The following is a 16,431-nucleotide window of genomic DNA, read 5'->3' as shown; positions in this document are numbered from 1 at the left end:
CCAGAAAAAAAAACCTGATACTAATGCTTAAAAGCAAGACAAGGTAGGTACTTAAAGGGTTATTCCCACAATCGCATTATTTTTCACAAAGCACAGTAAATGCACACGTATTGTTAGTAGACACACTAAGCCAACATAACATTTTCTTCTTGTACTTTTGTGCCTTTTTCCTTTCTATCTGCCCCTCTGTGTGTCCAGCTTCACATAGAAGACTGGGCAGTCCTATGCTTATCTGTTAAAACTACATTTGCCAGCAGCACTTGCTTCTCTTCAGTGCTGCAGCCCCCTCTCGCCTCCCGTGTGCTCCTGGACTAGCCCCATCACTGAGTGTTCTACCGCATGTTTCTGGCACTCTCTGCTCCTGTACATTGCCTTGCCGGACCGATTCTATCTTATGTTATCGACATCAATATAGCTGCAGTGTGGTTTTTCATCATAAGCTGGTTCTAGCAGAGCTCAATTCTCCTGCCATCCTCTGCATTGGCAATGCAGAGCTGTGTTTGTTGTCTGCTCTGTTATGTGCATCAATTGATAGCATTTGCAGTTTCACATCACTGGTCTCACGGCAGCAGGCAACAAACACAGCTCAATTAGTCTCAGCCTCTCTAAAAAGCCCCCTTCAGCATTATATCCTCTCCATACAAAGCACCATCCTGCAATAGATCGATCCTTTCTGTCCCCTCTTTATACAGCCCATTCTGCATTATACCCTCTCCATACAGAGCACCATCCTGCAATAGATCGATCCTTTCTGTCCCCTCTTTATACAGCCCATTCTGCATTATACCCTCTCCATACAGAGCACCATCCTGCAATAGATCGATCCTTTCTGTCCTCTCTTTATACAGCCCATTCTGCATTATACCCTCTCCATACAGGGCCCCATCCCGCAATAGAGCTATCCTTTCTGTCCCCTATTTATACAGCCCATCCTGCAGTACGTCACTACTCTTAAAAGATCTGTTCTAGACACAGCATGGCTATGCTGGCTGAGAGAAACTGCACTGTGCAGAATAGATCAAGGCCCCTGGAAATACAGGATGGTTCCAATTGCAAAAGGAAGGTAAATAGAGGCTGGGGGGGGGGGGGTCATTCTTAAAGGGGTGATATTAGAAAAATGGGATCAATTTAAAAATAGGCTACATTGAAACAAATTAATAAATATATGAGTACATTATTATAAGACCACATTTTGAGTTTGGGAATAACCCTTTAAATGGCTGATGATAAAGTTCAAACACCATAGATTCATGCACTGACCACCAAGGTCTTACCCTAGACATAACACAGTGGGTTTTTATCTCTTGGGTGTATTCTTCACATTTATATTCTTGAGTTAAAATATTTTTTTATATGCTATCGCAGATGTGACTTTTAAGATTACTGACTCTATTGTTTTTCTTATACATTTGTCTATGCAAACTACATTGACTTAGGCAAAAATAAATTACACTAACCAGCTGCAGATCAACATACAATACAAATACTATACTAAACGTGTTACATGTGTAGGGAAATTTGCACTTGTATGATTGTTTGCTTTGATTCTCTATGACGTATAGGCAAGTTAGAATAAAAACAAAAAGATTGTTATGGGGCATTCCCTTCTCATACAGTGACTGCCTTTAGTAAGTATATGTTTTTATTATTGGTGGGAGTCTGACGTCTGGGACGCCCACTAATCCTAAGGTTGAATGGACAGCAGCGTAAATCAGTGCCTTGTCCCTTTACGGTTTTAGGGTTGATGTTAGGCCATGAGGTTGTTCTCCCGCCAATCATAAAGTAATGGGACATCAGCAAGGCATCCACAACCTACCTAATGGGCCAATTAGTCAGTCCCACTCTATGTAGTCTTGATTGTTGCCTATGGGACTGACGGCGAAAGCAGAGTACAGCTCTTGCCAATCGCTGTCTATTCAATACACGGCTGCACTTTAGGAACTCTGCTCTTAGGGTGCACTCACACAAGCGACTATTCTCTGTTCCAATCGATTATGGTAATGACATTTGGATCAAACTCTCATCAAAGTTTGAGCCAAGTGTCAATTTACTGTGATCCAATTTTCTTGCAACTGTACCACAGGTGCGAAGAAGACGGAGAACATAATTTCTCCATCTTCTCCATTCTCTCGGTCAGCGGTACTCGAACTGCACTTGGATGACATCCGAATGCAGTCCAATGTTTTACACTCAGCCGTAGACTTCTATAGGTGCACATGATGTGAATATCGGAGCCACACACAGGATGCTGTGGAAAGGTAATAAAATCTCAATCTTAGCCCAGTCCCTCAATGTAACTGTATTATTTTGTACACATTAACTGATAGTTTGTGTCTACTTTGGGGTCTGTATTTATTTTTGGGGTCTATTATAAGCTTTTTACTAAAAAAAAAAAATCACCCAATTATTGCACCAATAGTTTTTACAGTTTTAAATGGAATTTGGTAAAACTGCATGCACCAACTTATCCTTAATGGGTGCAATAACCGTGTTCAGACAGGGGCACTTTTCATGCACAAGTTGATGAAACTTAGGAAACAGCAGATTCATAAAAAACACGGTGTTAATTCATACAGAACATCCAAATGTACGCAGCCATGCTTTTCCAGACTACCACATTTGTGACATTTAGATGCGATATCATACAAAGAGTGAAGTCATAGGTGAATAGTTAGTAACGTCACCAGTATCCGTACATGGAAATGTGCCTGAGGGTGCAGCCAGACGGCCGTATAAATCACAGACTGTCCGGTGGCTCTCCCGACCTGAGCGTGGTAGCTGCATAGAAATGCATGAAGCCATCGCGCTTCGGTCGCCGGCCAGTCCAGAGGGCACTGCACTCCGATTTATACGGCCGTCTGGCTGCAACCTAAGACCTCCAAAGTCCATTATGTGTGGGGTCAACACGCAAGGACCTGCGGCAGCCTGACCGCTATCTGATGTCAGAAACTTTTTCTCAGTTTTCTCAAACATGGATATCGCTAGTATATGTCATCACTTTCCAAGCGTTGGGGTACAACCTCTACACCCCTCACTAATTACTAAAGGGAATTTGCAGCAAAGAGAGACTTTGCTTTTTCCAGCCAGTCCATGATGGGCTAAACAGGGGAACTTCCAAATATGACTGGAGAAGCAGGCAAGGAAAAAAGAGGCATATTGCTTTTTTAGCACTTAGAAGGGGGTCACCCCACTGACCGGACATTACGAGCATATTGGATACTGGGGGGGGTTCCAGAGCTTTTCACTTCAGAAAATGGAGATTAAAGGTGCAACAAGGCACCCATAACCCGCTTGCCAGGTTTCGTGCACATCTGACAGGTATTATCCGTTTAACCTAATAAGAAGAATAGGACAGGTGCACAGTACTTGCAGATACCTTACGAGAGGCTGATGACAAGCGACATGTTAGTAGGGTCTCAAACCTCCTGAAATGGAAGGGAAAGACTTGGAATGACCCTATCAAGGGTTTTGATTGGAGCCTTTAACTTTTACAGCCAATTAAGTCGTTAATCTGGGGCTTATATGATAGGGGGAAACCCCTGTAAATGCGATGGGGACTATTAAAAGGCAAAGTCCTGCCCAAGCTATCCCATTCTTCGTCACCTATGTACATTGAGCTCATTTTTGTATCTGCCATCATAACAATATTAGCTTAAAATGAAGCAACAGGGGACGTCCTGCCTGCCCGTTGCAGGTTTGGGTAAGGAGATACACAACTGATCTTACAAGTGAAGGACCCTAGCCATAACAATTAGTGCTAACAATCATTTATCTGAACTGTTATCTTTATATGTCTGGCCATCTACAGCCCCATAACCTCAGGCTCTGCTATAAATTAGTAATGTATAGTCCTGGCATAGAAATGACTGTAACAATTAGCGGCACTTTCTCTTAGTAAGATGGATATGACCGATGTATTGATGTATCGATGCTTACGACAGAGGTGATTCGCACACACAAGAAACCATCCTGAACTTTAACATGTACAGAACATTGCTGATAGATGACGTGCACGGAGCATTACACATATATAATGTTGGATGGTACAAAGAGTCTCTGACTGCAAAACCGTCTCACGTCTGAAGTTGAGGACACTTATAGGACATTTCAGAAAAGGTGCAATCTCTCAAATCATATTTGGCATCATGTACAAAAGAAAAAAAAATGTGTAGCTCTAATATTAAAAAGGACCTGTCACGTGCCAAAAACGTCATTTTTTTTTCACCTGGTGTAAATACCGCTGTTCTCCTGAATCCGGCGATGGTTTTCTTTTGTTCCTGAGCCTTTCCGTTCCAGATATATGGCCCCCTAGTCTCTGTATGTAAAGCTAGTCTTTTAAGCTAAGGGGGTGTGGTATCATGAAGATGCCCAGAGAAAAATTGAGGACCACGCCCACTATGCTAACAAGACTAAATTTACATACAGGAAACAAGGGGCCATATCTCAGGGATGGAGAGGTGCAGAAACAAAAGAAAAACATCGCCAGATTCAGGAGAACAGTGGCATTTACATCAGGTAAAAAAAAATGACATATTTATCCTATTGTTCTGTTTTATGCAAATTACATCCTTCTGTGTATTGCTTACCTGCAGTATTTTTTTTTTCAATGTCAACTACTCAGTTTACTTGTGCTGTTTTAAGAGATCACAAAGGTAATGGACTGAAATCCACTTTATGACTCATCAGAGGCTATGGTTGCAGCTCTCTGTTTCCCCCATGCTTTTTACTGCAGCTCTGCTTGCTCCAATTGCCATCTATGTATAGACACAATCCTCCCACAAGCTCAATATCTACTTAATATATGGAGAACTGATTTCCACTGCTATATTTATCAGATAAATGCCATTGATCATCAGACAGGAGGAACATGGAGATCTACAGCAGCTATGCCTATGGGTATTGAAACATGAAAAAAAAAGATCTCACAACATAGGAGGAATGTGCAGCATACAAGACAACTTTTCTGAAACGTTGGGTGTATGTAAAAATGCTGGGGGCAAAACAAAACAAATTGTTGGCCATTATGGAACAAAATATTAAATATCCGAACAATGTGCATATATAAAGTACCAAAATAACCCACGTGATCCCAGATTAAAATTTGGACGCCTTAATATTAATATTTTCTGTACTTATTATGTCTCTTTCTATTATAGGTGGCAGTGCTTTACCTCGCTCATCTAACACTGAAGAAAGAAGTCTGCTTCAGATTTGCAATGGAGATTGCATCTTTAATGAAAATGTGGAGCAAAAAAAAAGAACAAATATATTTTAAAACCCTTGTATTACTAATGAGACCTTCTTTTTGTAGATCCTTTCTGATTGTCTAAAACAGGCTTGCTTTCATTCAGTAATGGCTGCCTCCAAGCCGCTGTGTGCCGTTGCCAATCTGGCTTGTGAATAAAGTCACTATTGCTCACTAGTGGCATGCATCCCACAGACAAAATGTGAACGTTGTCCTTTAGCACTCTAATATACTATTTACAGCGGCTTCTAAAACCGAATCCGTTTCTGGAGCACCTTCTCTGGCATCAGAAATGGGTTTGTCCGTGCAGTTTTCCTCCAATGCCGGAGCTGATGGTTTTACAAATTGTAATTCTGCTGAATTGCTGCTGGAATTGTCACTTTTGAAGTGTTTTGCACTTAGTTTAAGTTCCAGGACATTTCTTACAGTCGCTTTTACCATGTCACTGGGAGTTGAAGTTTTACAAGGTTTTCCGGGACTTACTGCAGGATCTCCTGGCTTGCATGCAGCATCTTGAGAAGGTCCCGCCGCCTTACCATGGAAATGCTCTACATCGCCTATCTCCATATCTGTACCAGAAATAGGAATGGTCATCGGAGCATCGGCAACAGGATCGGGATTCTTAGACGCTTTACACGAAGCATCGGGATCTGAAGAACATTCAGTGTACTTGCGTTTCAGTTTATAAAGGCTTACGAAAAGTTGCTTTTGTGGTAAAAGACTTGTATTCTTCAACTTACTATCTGTATTAAGGCTGTCTTTATCCTCGGAAGGGTCATTGGGTTTATGGGATGCTGAATTGTTCTTAGGCACTGATAATGGGGAGTCGTGTACTTTACCCACAATTGTCTTGTCCTTAAAATCATCAACCGGTGAACAAGCATCTGATAAGGTAGGGTCTGCTTCGGCATCGATATCCTGACTGCTGGGAACCTTCTCATCAGAAGAACTTTCTTGAAATGTATCAATGCAGCAAAACTCTGACAAGTAACCATCTGTGAAAAAAGCACAATTGTCAGATGGAGGTGGGGGGGCTGAGTGTCACACTGCTGCCTATCTGATATGGATGACCTACCCTGAGGCTGGGTCATCAATATGATATGTCTGCAGGTCCTCTTTAAAAAAAAACCTTTTTAACCAGTTATAGACCACCTGTAAACTTTAAACATCCAGACGGTCCACACTTTGCTCCGCACTGACATTCTAAAATGTGAATGCAGGGATGATGCAGCTGTGGAGTCAGCTGTCAGACACAGCCAGACTCCCCGTGAAGAAGGCAGAAATGGGTTATTACCATCTGTGACGTCCTGATCGCCGTATACAGAGTGCTCAAAAGTACTCCCATCTCTCTATGCATTGACCAATTGGATGCTTTGTATACGTACACTGAGCGGAGGGGAGAGATCTCCTCATGAACACACGAAGCTCATAAACTATGAGTTCAGTGTATTTTTTTCATTGCTTCTGGTAGCCAAACAGCAAAATAGTTTTGGCTACTAGAAGTCAAAAATGTATGTGTGACATGCAGCTCTTACGTAGAGGAGCATGTTGAGATGACATATACACTTTAAGACCTCCTTCACCAAGCATTGCTGACAAAGAATAAAGAGCTTTCTCCCTTCTCCCTTTTATGGTGGTTGTTTTATTCTTTCTTTTTCTTGTTATTATGTCAGTTATGCTTTGTAAAGGAAAAATGTGGTAAGAAAAAAACTCACCCGGATCGACCAGCGCCATCCGTTTTTCACGTGTTAGCATGGCTCTTTCTTCTTGGTTGAACATTCTGTCTAACATTACCATCTCTGCAGAAGGAGTGGTCCGCTAAAGTGATAATGCAGACAACAGATCAATATATTAATACCTCACCCATCAAATATTATTCAGAATATGACATTTCCTCGTATATGGCGCTGTTGTATGCCTTTGTGGCCATCGGACTATCTGATTTTCCATTTGCTGCACATCTTTACTTCCTCACCTGAACCCAGTTATTTCCCCGACTATGCTTTGAATATTCGATTCTGTCATCATCTCCAACTTGGACAGATTTGTGACACCTATATATATATTGGTAAATGCATACTGATGACTTATCTGTGCGTTATATGTACATTACACACCATTGCATCATCTAATAGCAGCATTCGGTACTTGTTGAGCATTGCCTGGGTCTTCTTTAAAAGATGTGTGGCTGCAGTCTCAAATTCACTGTCCACTGTAATTAAAAAAGAATAAGTAGTCAATAAAAAGGACAAAATATAACTAAATGAGAAGTATACTATAAGGGGGATGACCAGCAAGATAAAATTTTGTTTATTACTAAGTTCATAAAAGTGTATTTTCGGTCTGTGCGCTGTCCTTGCGTGCAACGAACCATACAAGGACCAATTGTAATTTACCGCACAAACTTCAGATCTGCGTGGAGAAAAAAATGCAACATGTGCTAATCTGGTCCAGTTTATAGACCAGATTAGTGCATGTAGATAGCAAGCAGCTCCTGCACTTGTCCGCTATGCAGATGAGCGCATGAAGCTGCATGAAAACCCAATCGCGCCACAAATTGCAATAAGTCCAATAATTTCAGTGTTAGTCTAAATCTAGGCGAAATGTGCCAAAAATGCAAATTGATCCGCTTCGAAGTTCATTCTGACACAGAAAGAGCTCACATCCCCCTATGTCCAGACATATTATTAGCAAAAAGGCTTGAACGCAGCAGGCTGCTTAGCTGATGCAGAGACTGAAAAGGGAATTGGCTTAGCTATCGAACTGAGCCAGAAAGCCAGCCCCCTTCAATCACTAGTCACAGAGAGGGGAAAGATATATAATCTATCTGTGCAGTATAGTACATAGTGGTGAACTACCTTGGAGTAAATCCTCCTCACTTGGCAGCGATCCTTGAAATATATGGAATGGGAAGAGTCTTTCACAAGCATTATCAATAGACTGGAATCTGCTTCTGTCTGGCAGAAGGGATCGCTCGTTCTCTTTACGCAAAAGCTGAAGAAATCTAGAAAGCAAAAAAAAAAAGAAAGAAAAATTTGAAATAGAAATGAAAATCAAGATGTTATAGCACAATAAAAATACTGTATAAAAGGCTGTAATACTCACAGAGCTTGTTTTGAGGCTGGCCTCTTCAGTACACCGGGACACCCATCAACCTATCAAAAAAGTATACAAGTAACGATCTTTACAAAAAGAGTTTTCAGTTTAACGTTTCAACTACCCCTGGCCCTCTACCGCTGTAGTATAATGTTATTCAGTGGCCTCTGCTCTATGTCTCTAACTAATACTTAAATTCTTTCTTCAGTTTTTAGCAATTTCCTAATAAACGATCTATGGCCAAACAGTTTTTATTGGGTATTTTGAGGCACTTACGATGGTCTTGATCACATTTTAACCCTGCTGTTCTGTTAGGTCAAAAATGACCGTTTTTGAAATTCTATAATGTTATAAAAATTCAGCGTGTGATTCTGAGACTTGAGGCTCCCTGACTTTTCGTCATTAGGGGGGTACTCTCTGTGGGAATTTTTTTTTTTTTTAATTTTTGTTTACTTTATTTGGGAACAGTACAAGTGTATGTGAAATCTAAACAGAACAGCAGGGTTAATGCCTTTGTTTTGGGGAAAAGAGTGGTGACGATCAAAAAACTGCAATCCTGAAGTTTTGGGGGGGTTTCTATGCTCTATAGAGTTTACTTTATGGGTTAAATCATGTTAACTTTTGATAATCTTTGTGGATGTGTTAATATATTAAGACCCCAATTCTTTATTATTTGTGGGGGGGGGGGGTGTTTCAAGTCACTTTCCTTTTTGTCTCGTGGTATTAGTTGCAGTTTGTGGTGCCAAATTACTACTTAATTAAATTAGCAATTTGGTGTCAAAAGTGAGAAAAAGTTGTGTGGAAGGGTGAGAGTGATATTGATGAATCAGGCAAAAACATCTGGAATTGATAAACTCCATCCACAAATCAGAAAACAAAAAAAAAGCAAGGACATGTAAAGTAGACTTATAAAGGGCACATATAGAATAATGAATTGGGTGCAATGCAAAAAAATGTACAAAACTAGACAAAAAAAATGAGCATTAAGGCAACAATGATACGGGACAGAAATGTTTCATTTATTTAAATTGCTTCATATCTAAAAAAAAAATTGTTAGATATATATATATCTATAAAAATATATATATACAAAGTGGTATGCAAAAATGTGGGCACCCCTGGTCAAAATTACTGTTATTGTGAACAGTTTTGCAAGTTGAATATGCAATAATCTCTAAAAGACCTAAAGTTAGAGGACACATTTCCTTTGTATTTTAGGGGGAAAAAAATATATACCGTCATTTAATCTTTTATATTTTAAAAAATACAAAAAGACAAATGGGCATATGCAAAATGTGGGCACTTTTCATGGTTAGTACCTAGTAGCATCCTCTTTTGTAAGTATCACAGGTTGTAAACGCTTTTTTGTAGCCTGACAAGAGTCTTTCAATTCTTGTTTGAGGGATTTTCATCCATTCTTCCTTGGAAAATTCTTCCAGTTCTGTGAGATTCCTGGGTCGTCTTCCAGGCACTTCTATTTTGGGGTCTAGCCACAGATTTTCAATTATGCTCAGATCAGGGGACTGTGAGGGCCATTGTAAAATCTTCAGCTTGCGCCTTTTGAGGTCGTCTATTGTGGATTTTGATGTGTTTTTAGGATCATCATTATCCATTTGTAGAAGCCATCCTCTTTTCAACTTCTGCTTTTTTACAGATGGCGGATGTGTCTGCATCAAGAATTAGTTGAAATTTTATTGAATCCATTCTTCCCTCTACCTGTGATATTTTCTCTGTGCCATTGGCTGCAACACAACCACAAAGCATTAGTGGTCCACCCCCATGCTTAATGGTTGGCGCCATAGTCTTTTCCTGAAATTCTGTGCCTTTTTTCTCTACATATACCTTTGGTCATTGTGGCTAAAGAGTTCTATTTTAACCTCATCGGTCCACAGGACTTGTTTCAAAAATACATCAGGCTTGTTTAGATTTTCTTTTCCATACTTCTGATGCTGAATTTTTATGGTGAAGAAGGAGAGGTTTTCGTCTGATGACTCTTCCATGAAGGCCATACTTGTGAATGTGTCTCTGAACAGTAGAAGAATATACCACCACTCAAGAGTCTGCTAAATTTTTCTGAAGGTCTTTAGTAGTCAAGCAGGAGTTCTGATTTGCCTCTCTTGCAATCCTACGAGCAGCTCTCACTGAAATTTTGCTTGGTCTTCCAGACCTTATCTTGACCTTCACTGTTCCTGTTAACTGCCATTTCTTACTTGCATTTCGAACAAAGGAAAGGGCAACTTGAAAAGGTTTTGCCATCTTCTTATAGACTTCTCTTGCTTTGTGGTCCTCCACCATTTTAATTTTCATAGTGCTAGGCAGCTGCTTAGAATAACCCATTGGCTGTGTTTTTTTGGCACAAGGTTAGAGGGGGCAGGGTTTTCGTAAAGCTGGAAAATTTGCATCACATGGCCTTTCCGAACGATGATAGTGAACAAGCCATAACTACAATAGGCTAATGCCAAAACCTTTGCATTGGCCCATTTTCCTTTTTGAAATTTTTAGAATGCAAAAGATAAAAATATATTATTTGTTTGCCTAAAATACAAAGGAAATGTGTCTTCTTTACCTTTAGGCCTTTTAAAAAATCATTTAATCTTCAACTTGCTTAACTATTCACAATAACAGTAATTTTGACAAGAGATGCCCAAACTTTTACATGCCACTGTTCACACACACACACATACACTCACCGGCCACTTTATTAGGTACACCATGCTAGTAACGGGTTGGACCCCCTTTTGCCTTCAGAACTGCCTCAATTCTTCGTGGCATAGATTCAACAAGGTGCTGGAAGCATTCCTCAGAGATTTTGGTCCATATTGACATGATGGCATCACACAGTTGCCGCAGATTTGTCGGCTGCACATCCCAAAGATGCTCCATACAAGGCAGGATGGATCCATGCTTTCATGTTGTTTACGCCAAATTCTGACCCTACCATCCGAATGTCGCAGCAGAAATCGAGACTCATCAGACCAAGCAACGTTTTTCCAATCTTCTACTGTCCAATTTCGATGAGCTTGTACAAATTGTAGCCTCAGTTTCCTGTTCTTAGCTGAAAGGAGTGGTACCCGGTGTGGTCTTCTGCTGCTGTAGCCCATCTGCCTCAAAGTTCGACGCACTGTGCGTTCAGAGATGCTCTTAGGCCTACCATGGTTGTAACGGGTGGCGATTTGAGTCACTGTTGCCTTTCTATCAGCTCGAACCAGTCTGCCCATTCTCCTCTGACCTCTGGCATCAACAAGGCATTTCCGCCCACAGAACTGCCGCTCACTGGATTTTTTTTCTCTTTCGGACCATTCTCAGTAAACCCTAGAGATGGTTGTGCGTGAAAATCCCAGTAGATCAGCAGTTTCTGAAATACTCAGACCAGCCCTTCTGGCACCAACAACCATGCCACGTTCAAAGGCACTCAAATCACCTTTCTTCCCCATACTGATGCTCGGTTTGAACTGCAGGAGATTGTCTTGACCATGTCTACATGCCTAAATGCACTGAGTTGCCGCCATGTGATTGGCTGATTAGAAATTAAGTGTTAACAAGAAGTTGGACAGGTGTACCTAATAAAGTGGCCAGTGAGTGTATATATATATATATATATATATATATATATATATATATATATATATATATATTTACTTTTCTAATTTCACTTTTTTATATTTCACATAGGGATATAGTTTGAATGCTTTCACTATTTACTACAACACTTTACTATCGAATTAAATAGTGAACTTAACGATCTACTATGAAGCCCAATTACGGGCTGCCATGGCAACCTTGTGGCACCAGGCAATCGTGTAGGACGTGGAAGCGCCTGAATCGGTGAGCCAAGGAGATCATTATACATAATTGCCACTGTCAGCAGCGATCATAGCTAGTCCTAATCAATGCAGTAAGCTAATGGGGCAGGCTGTATTACATACATGCACCATACATGTATGTATGTTGATCAGCTGCCCTTATTACATATTTCCGGTATAGTTTACTGACAACAGTAATGTATATATGCATATGCGTATTGAATATACCAAAAGTTAGCAATTACCTCTGCATTCTGCATTCCCATGAGAGCTTCTTTTGACAATGATAAATGATGGTGTAAATGTTTCCCTACAGCACTGTGATCTGCAATAAAAGAAGTGAATATGGGGTATTTTTTCATGCTTTCTGCAGTAAGGTTCCTCCTTAGACCAAAGCTATAGAGACGTTTTGTGGTGCTACTAAATAACTTAAATATCAAGCTACAGCTGCCGTCCAAAGTTGAATTAACTGCAATCTTGTGAACTGCAGCTGTAATTTAAGTAGCAGTTCTCAACACACAATCATTGCTGCTAACTCATGGTTGGTTCAATTGGAGTCATCCTTATGGTCCCCAAACTTAAAATTAAAAAACTCACGGATTCCATAAGGACCATCTAATACAGGGGTGAGGAACCTTTTTTTCTGCCAAGGGCCATTTGAATATTTATACCATCCTTCAGGGGCCGTACAAACTGTGCGCTAACTTCACCCACAAAGTAAGTCTTCACGTTGGTACGGGTGTCAGGAAATAATATTTCATTGCACTCGCATCAGCGTTCAGTAGTGAACACTGCATGCGTGTCACGGGGTTACCGCAACAGAGAGGAGCCAGAAGACTGCAGCGTCTGCTCCTTCTGCTGCGCTGAAAAGAAGCACTTCATCTTCTTTTTAAATGGTGTTAATTTATTTTGGCAGAACATGGGTTAATCGCCCATGTTGGGAGCTCTGGGACTCTGAGCTCTCAGCTGAGCTCGGTTAGCCACTCCTATCCCCTATATAATCTGGGTCCTGATTGAAACCCATGTCAGAGCTAGCTTATACTGCATGGCTTGGAGAAGAGGTGTTAATATGAGAAGGAGTTTGGAGGATTTATCTGTGACTGTTGCGTGGGTTTGTAAGTGTGATAATTCCTTTCCCTCGTCTTACTTTGGTTTTGCCTCATCCTCCACTCCCTGAAACATTCCTCTGTTATATGTGAGTGTATATTTGTATGCCTGGTAGTATTTTCAGTTACCTCTTGTTGGTGTTCCCTTGTTTGTCAGGTTGGTGTACTGCGGTGCACAACAGCGCACCTCTTCCCTGGTCTGGGTGGGGGAAGAAAACAGATGGAGGGCTGATTCAGGAGATACAGCAAGGGTGGCGGCACCGTATTGTCACCTTCAGAAGTATCCCGGGGAATAAGGCGAGCTAGGGTGCCCCTAGTGACAGGGACTAGGAAGGAGCCCCTGGTGCCAGGTCACCAGACAGTTGAGTCGTGACATTGCAGGTGCTCACAAAGCAAGTAAAAATAAAAAGGCCAGTGGCCATCAAAACACAGCTGCCGGCCCAAGCACTGTGGTCCCCTGAAATCTGCCCGGGACCGGAGAGAAGGTCATTGCGGACCGTAAATGGCCCATAGGCTTTGATCTAATATGAGGGGTAATGCAGGAGAGAAAAGCATTGGATAGTTTTGATTTTCAAGGCTCAATCCTTTTGTTCTCTCTTGAGATCAGCCGCCAGGGCTTTCTGACAGCGACTTTCTCCCCTGCCCCCATTGTAAATACTATGACTATATACTATAACTGCTCTGCCGGGACAATTACTAATGTCTATGGGTGCATCAGAAGAATTGGCTGAATGAGCTTTAGTTTAGTTTCTGGCAAACTAGGAAACTGTCACGTTTAGGAGGGCTACGCTGCAGGAATGAAGAGCCTTCGTTTTTAGAATCTCAACATAATGTGTCATCCAAAAATTACCTATTGCTTAAATCAGATTTTATGTAAGCTTTTGCTTGAGATGGTTTATTTCATCTTACTATATTAAAAAAAAATTAGAAATCTTGAAATGGCCACTGGGCCTAATACTATCTTTTCTGCACAGAATATTTTTCAACAGCCTCATTATCATCACAGATAGGATTACAATGAAAGCTAACCTATGTATCTCTGTACTGTATATAGGAGCTAACGCAGGATCCATCATTCACAATAAATGTCACCGCTCACCTCTTCACCCTCCTGTACAATAACACGATTAAAAGAATAGGTCATTTTCTAATTACATATTTTCTTTAAGCCCAACGACTATATCTAATTCTAAAAATTTTATTTTACATATTTAGTCATCAAGAACGCCAAATCATACCTGGTGTATTTGACTGCCCATCTTGGTTTTTCATTAATGAACCGGCAGACTGATGATTCAAAATATTTGTCTAAATACAAACAAAAAGCACTAAAGTTACATCTGCCATATTACAGTTTATATATATATACAGTGGGGCAAAAAAGTATTTAGTCATTCAGCAATAGTGCAAGTTCCACCACTTAAAAAGATGAGAGGCGTCTGTAATTTACATCATAGGTAGACCTCAACTATGGGAGACAAACTGAGAAATAAAAATCCAGAAAATCACATTGTCTTTTTTTATCATTTTATTTGCATATTATGGTGGAAAATAAGTATTTGGTCAGAAACAAACAAGATTTCTGGCTCTCACAGACCTGTAACTTCTTCTTTAAGAGTCTCCTCTTTCCTCCACTCATTACCTGTAGTAATGGCACCTGTTTAAACTTGTTATCAGTATAAAAAGACACCTGTGCACACCCTCAAACAGTCTGACTCCAAACTCCACTATGGTGAAGACCAAAGAGCTGTCAAAGGACACCAGAAACAGAATTGTAGCCCTGCACCAGGCTGGGAAGACTGAATCTGCAATAGCCAACCAGCTTGGAGTGAAGAAATCAACAGTGGGAGCAATAATTAGAAAATGGAAGACATTCAAGACCACTGATAATCTCCCTCGATCTGGGGCTCCACGCAAAATCCCACCCCGTGGGGTCAGAATGATCACAAGAACGGTGAGCAAAAATCCCAGAACCACGTGGGGGGACCTAGTGAATGAACTGCAGAGAGCTGGGACCAATGTAACAAGGCCTACCATAAGTAACACACTACGCCACCATGGACTCAGATCCTGCAGTGCCAGACGTGTCCCACTGCTTAAGCCAGTACATGTCCGGGCCCGTCTGAAGTTTGCTAGAGAGCATTTGGATGATCCAGAGGAGTTTTGGGAGAATGTCCTATGGTCTGATGAAACCAAACTGGAGCTGTTTGGAAGAAACACAACTTGTCGTGTTTGGAGGAAAAAGAATACTGAGTTGCATCCATCAAACACCATACCTACTGTAAAGCATGGTGGTGGAAACATCATGCTTTGGGGCTGTTTCTCTGCAAAGGGGCCAGGACGACTGATCCGGGTACATGAAAGAATGAATGGGGCCATGTATCGTGAGATTTTGAGTGCAAACCTCCTTCCATCAGCAAGGGCATTGAAGATGAAACGTGGCTGGGTCTTTCAACATGACAATGATCCAAAGCACACCGCCAGGGCAACGAAGGAGTGGCTTCGTAAGAAGCATTTCAAGGTCCTGGAGTGGCCTAGCCAGTCTCCAGATCTCAACCCTATAGAAAACCTTTGGAGGGAGTTGAACGTCCGTGTTGCCAAGCGAAAAGCCAAAAACATCACTGCTCTAGAGGAGATCTGCATGGAGGAATGGGCCAACATACCAACAACAGTGTGTGGCAACCTTGTGAAGACTTACAGAAAACGTTTGACCTCTGTCATTGCCAACAAAGGATATATTACAAAGTATTGAGATGAAATTTTGTTTCTGACCAAATACTTATTTTCCACCATAATATGCAAATAAAATGATAAAAAAAACAGACAATGTGATTTTCTGGATTTTTTTTCTCAGTTTGTCTCCCATAGTTGAGGTCTACCTATGATGTAAATTACAGACGCCTCTCATCTTTTAAAGTGGTGGAACTTGCACTATTGCTGAATGACTAAATACTTTTTTGCCCCACTGTATATATATATATATATACGGTATATATACACACGTTTCCAAGGCTTGAGAAAGGCTCATTTAGAGCCGAAACGTCGCAGAGACATGTGGGTTCATTAAAATCCTACATGCTATCTTTAAGAAAATGGAGTGCTGCCTGCTTTTTTGGAAACGTATTGACTAGAGACGACCGGTGGACGGGTGGTCTAGGGGCTTTGCACCCGAAGATAAGTA

The 16,431-nt window shown here is 41.0% G+C and overlaps 1 protein-coding gene across 3 annotated transcripts in view; it reads right to left on the bottom strand.

The window, feature by feature from the left end:
- Positions 1-1,089: 1,089 nt before the first annotated feature.
- The window catches only part of BICRAL (BICRA like chromatin remodeling complex associated protein), a 58,398-nt gene continuing 43,056 nt past the window's right edge, over positions 1,090-16,431 (bottom strand). For all 3 annotated transcript variants that reach the window (XM_077282356.1, XM_077282357.1, XM_077282355.1), the window contains exons 7-13: positions 14,489-14,558; positions 12,390-12,469; positions 8,351-8,400; positions 8,104-8,249; positions 7,363-7,457; positions 6,961-7,063; positions 1,090-6,240 (exon numbers count right to left, since the gene is read on the bottom strand). In XM_077282356.1, coding sequence (XP_077138471.1) covers positions 5,462-6,240; positions 6,961-7,063; positions 7,363-7,457; positions 8,104-8,249; positions 8,351-8,400; positions 12,390-12,469; positions 14,489-14,558 — 1,323 coding nt within the window. In that variant the 3' untranslated portion in view covers positions 1,090-5,461. The remainder of the gene's footprint in view (positions 6,241-6,960; positions 7,064-7,362; positions 7,458-8,103; positions 8,250-8,350; positions 8,401-12,389; positions 12,470-14,488; positions 14,559-16,431) is intronic.

This window comes from Ranitomeya variabilis, chromosome 2 (genome assembly GCF_051348905.1).
Source record: "Ranitomeya variabilis isolate aRanVar5 chromosome 2, aRanVar5.hap1, whole genome shotgun sequence".
NCBI classification, from domain to species: Eukaryota; Metazoa; Chordata; class Amphibia; order Anura; family Dendrobatidae; genus Ranitomeya; species Ranitomeya variabilis.
Note: the sequence above shows the minus strand (reverse complement) of the source record. Positions and strands in the feature narration are given on the sequence as shown.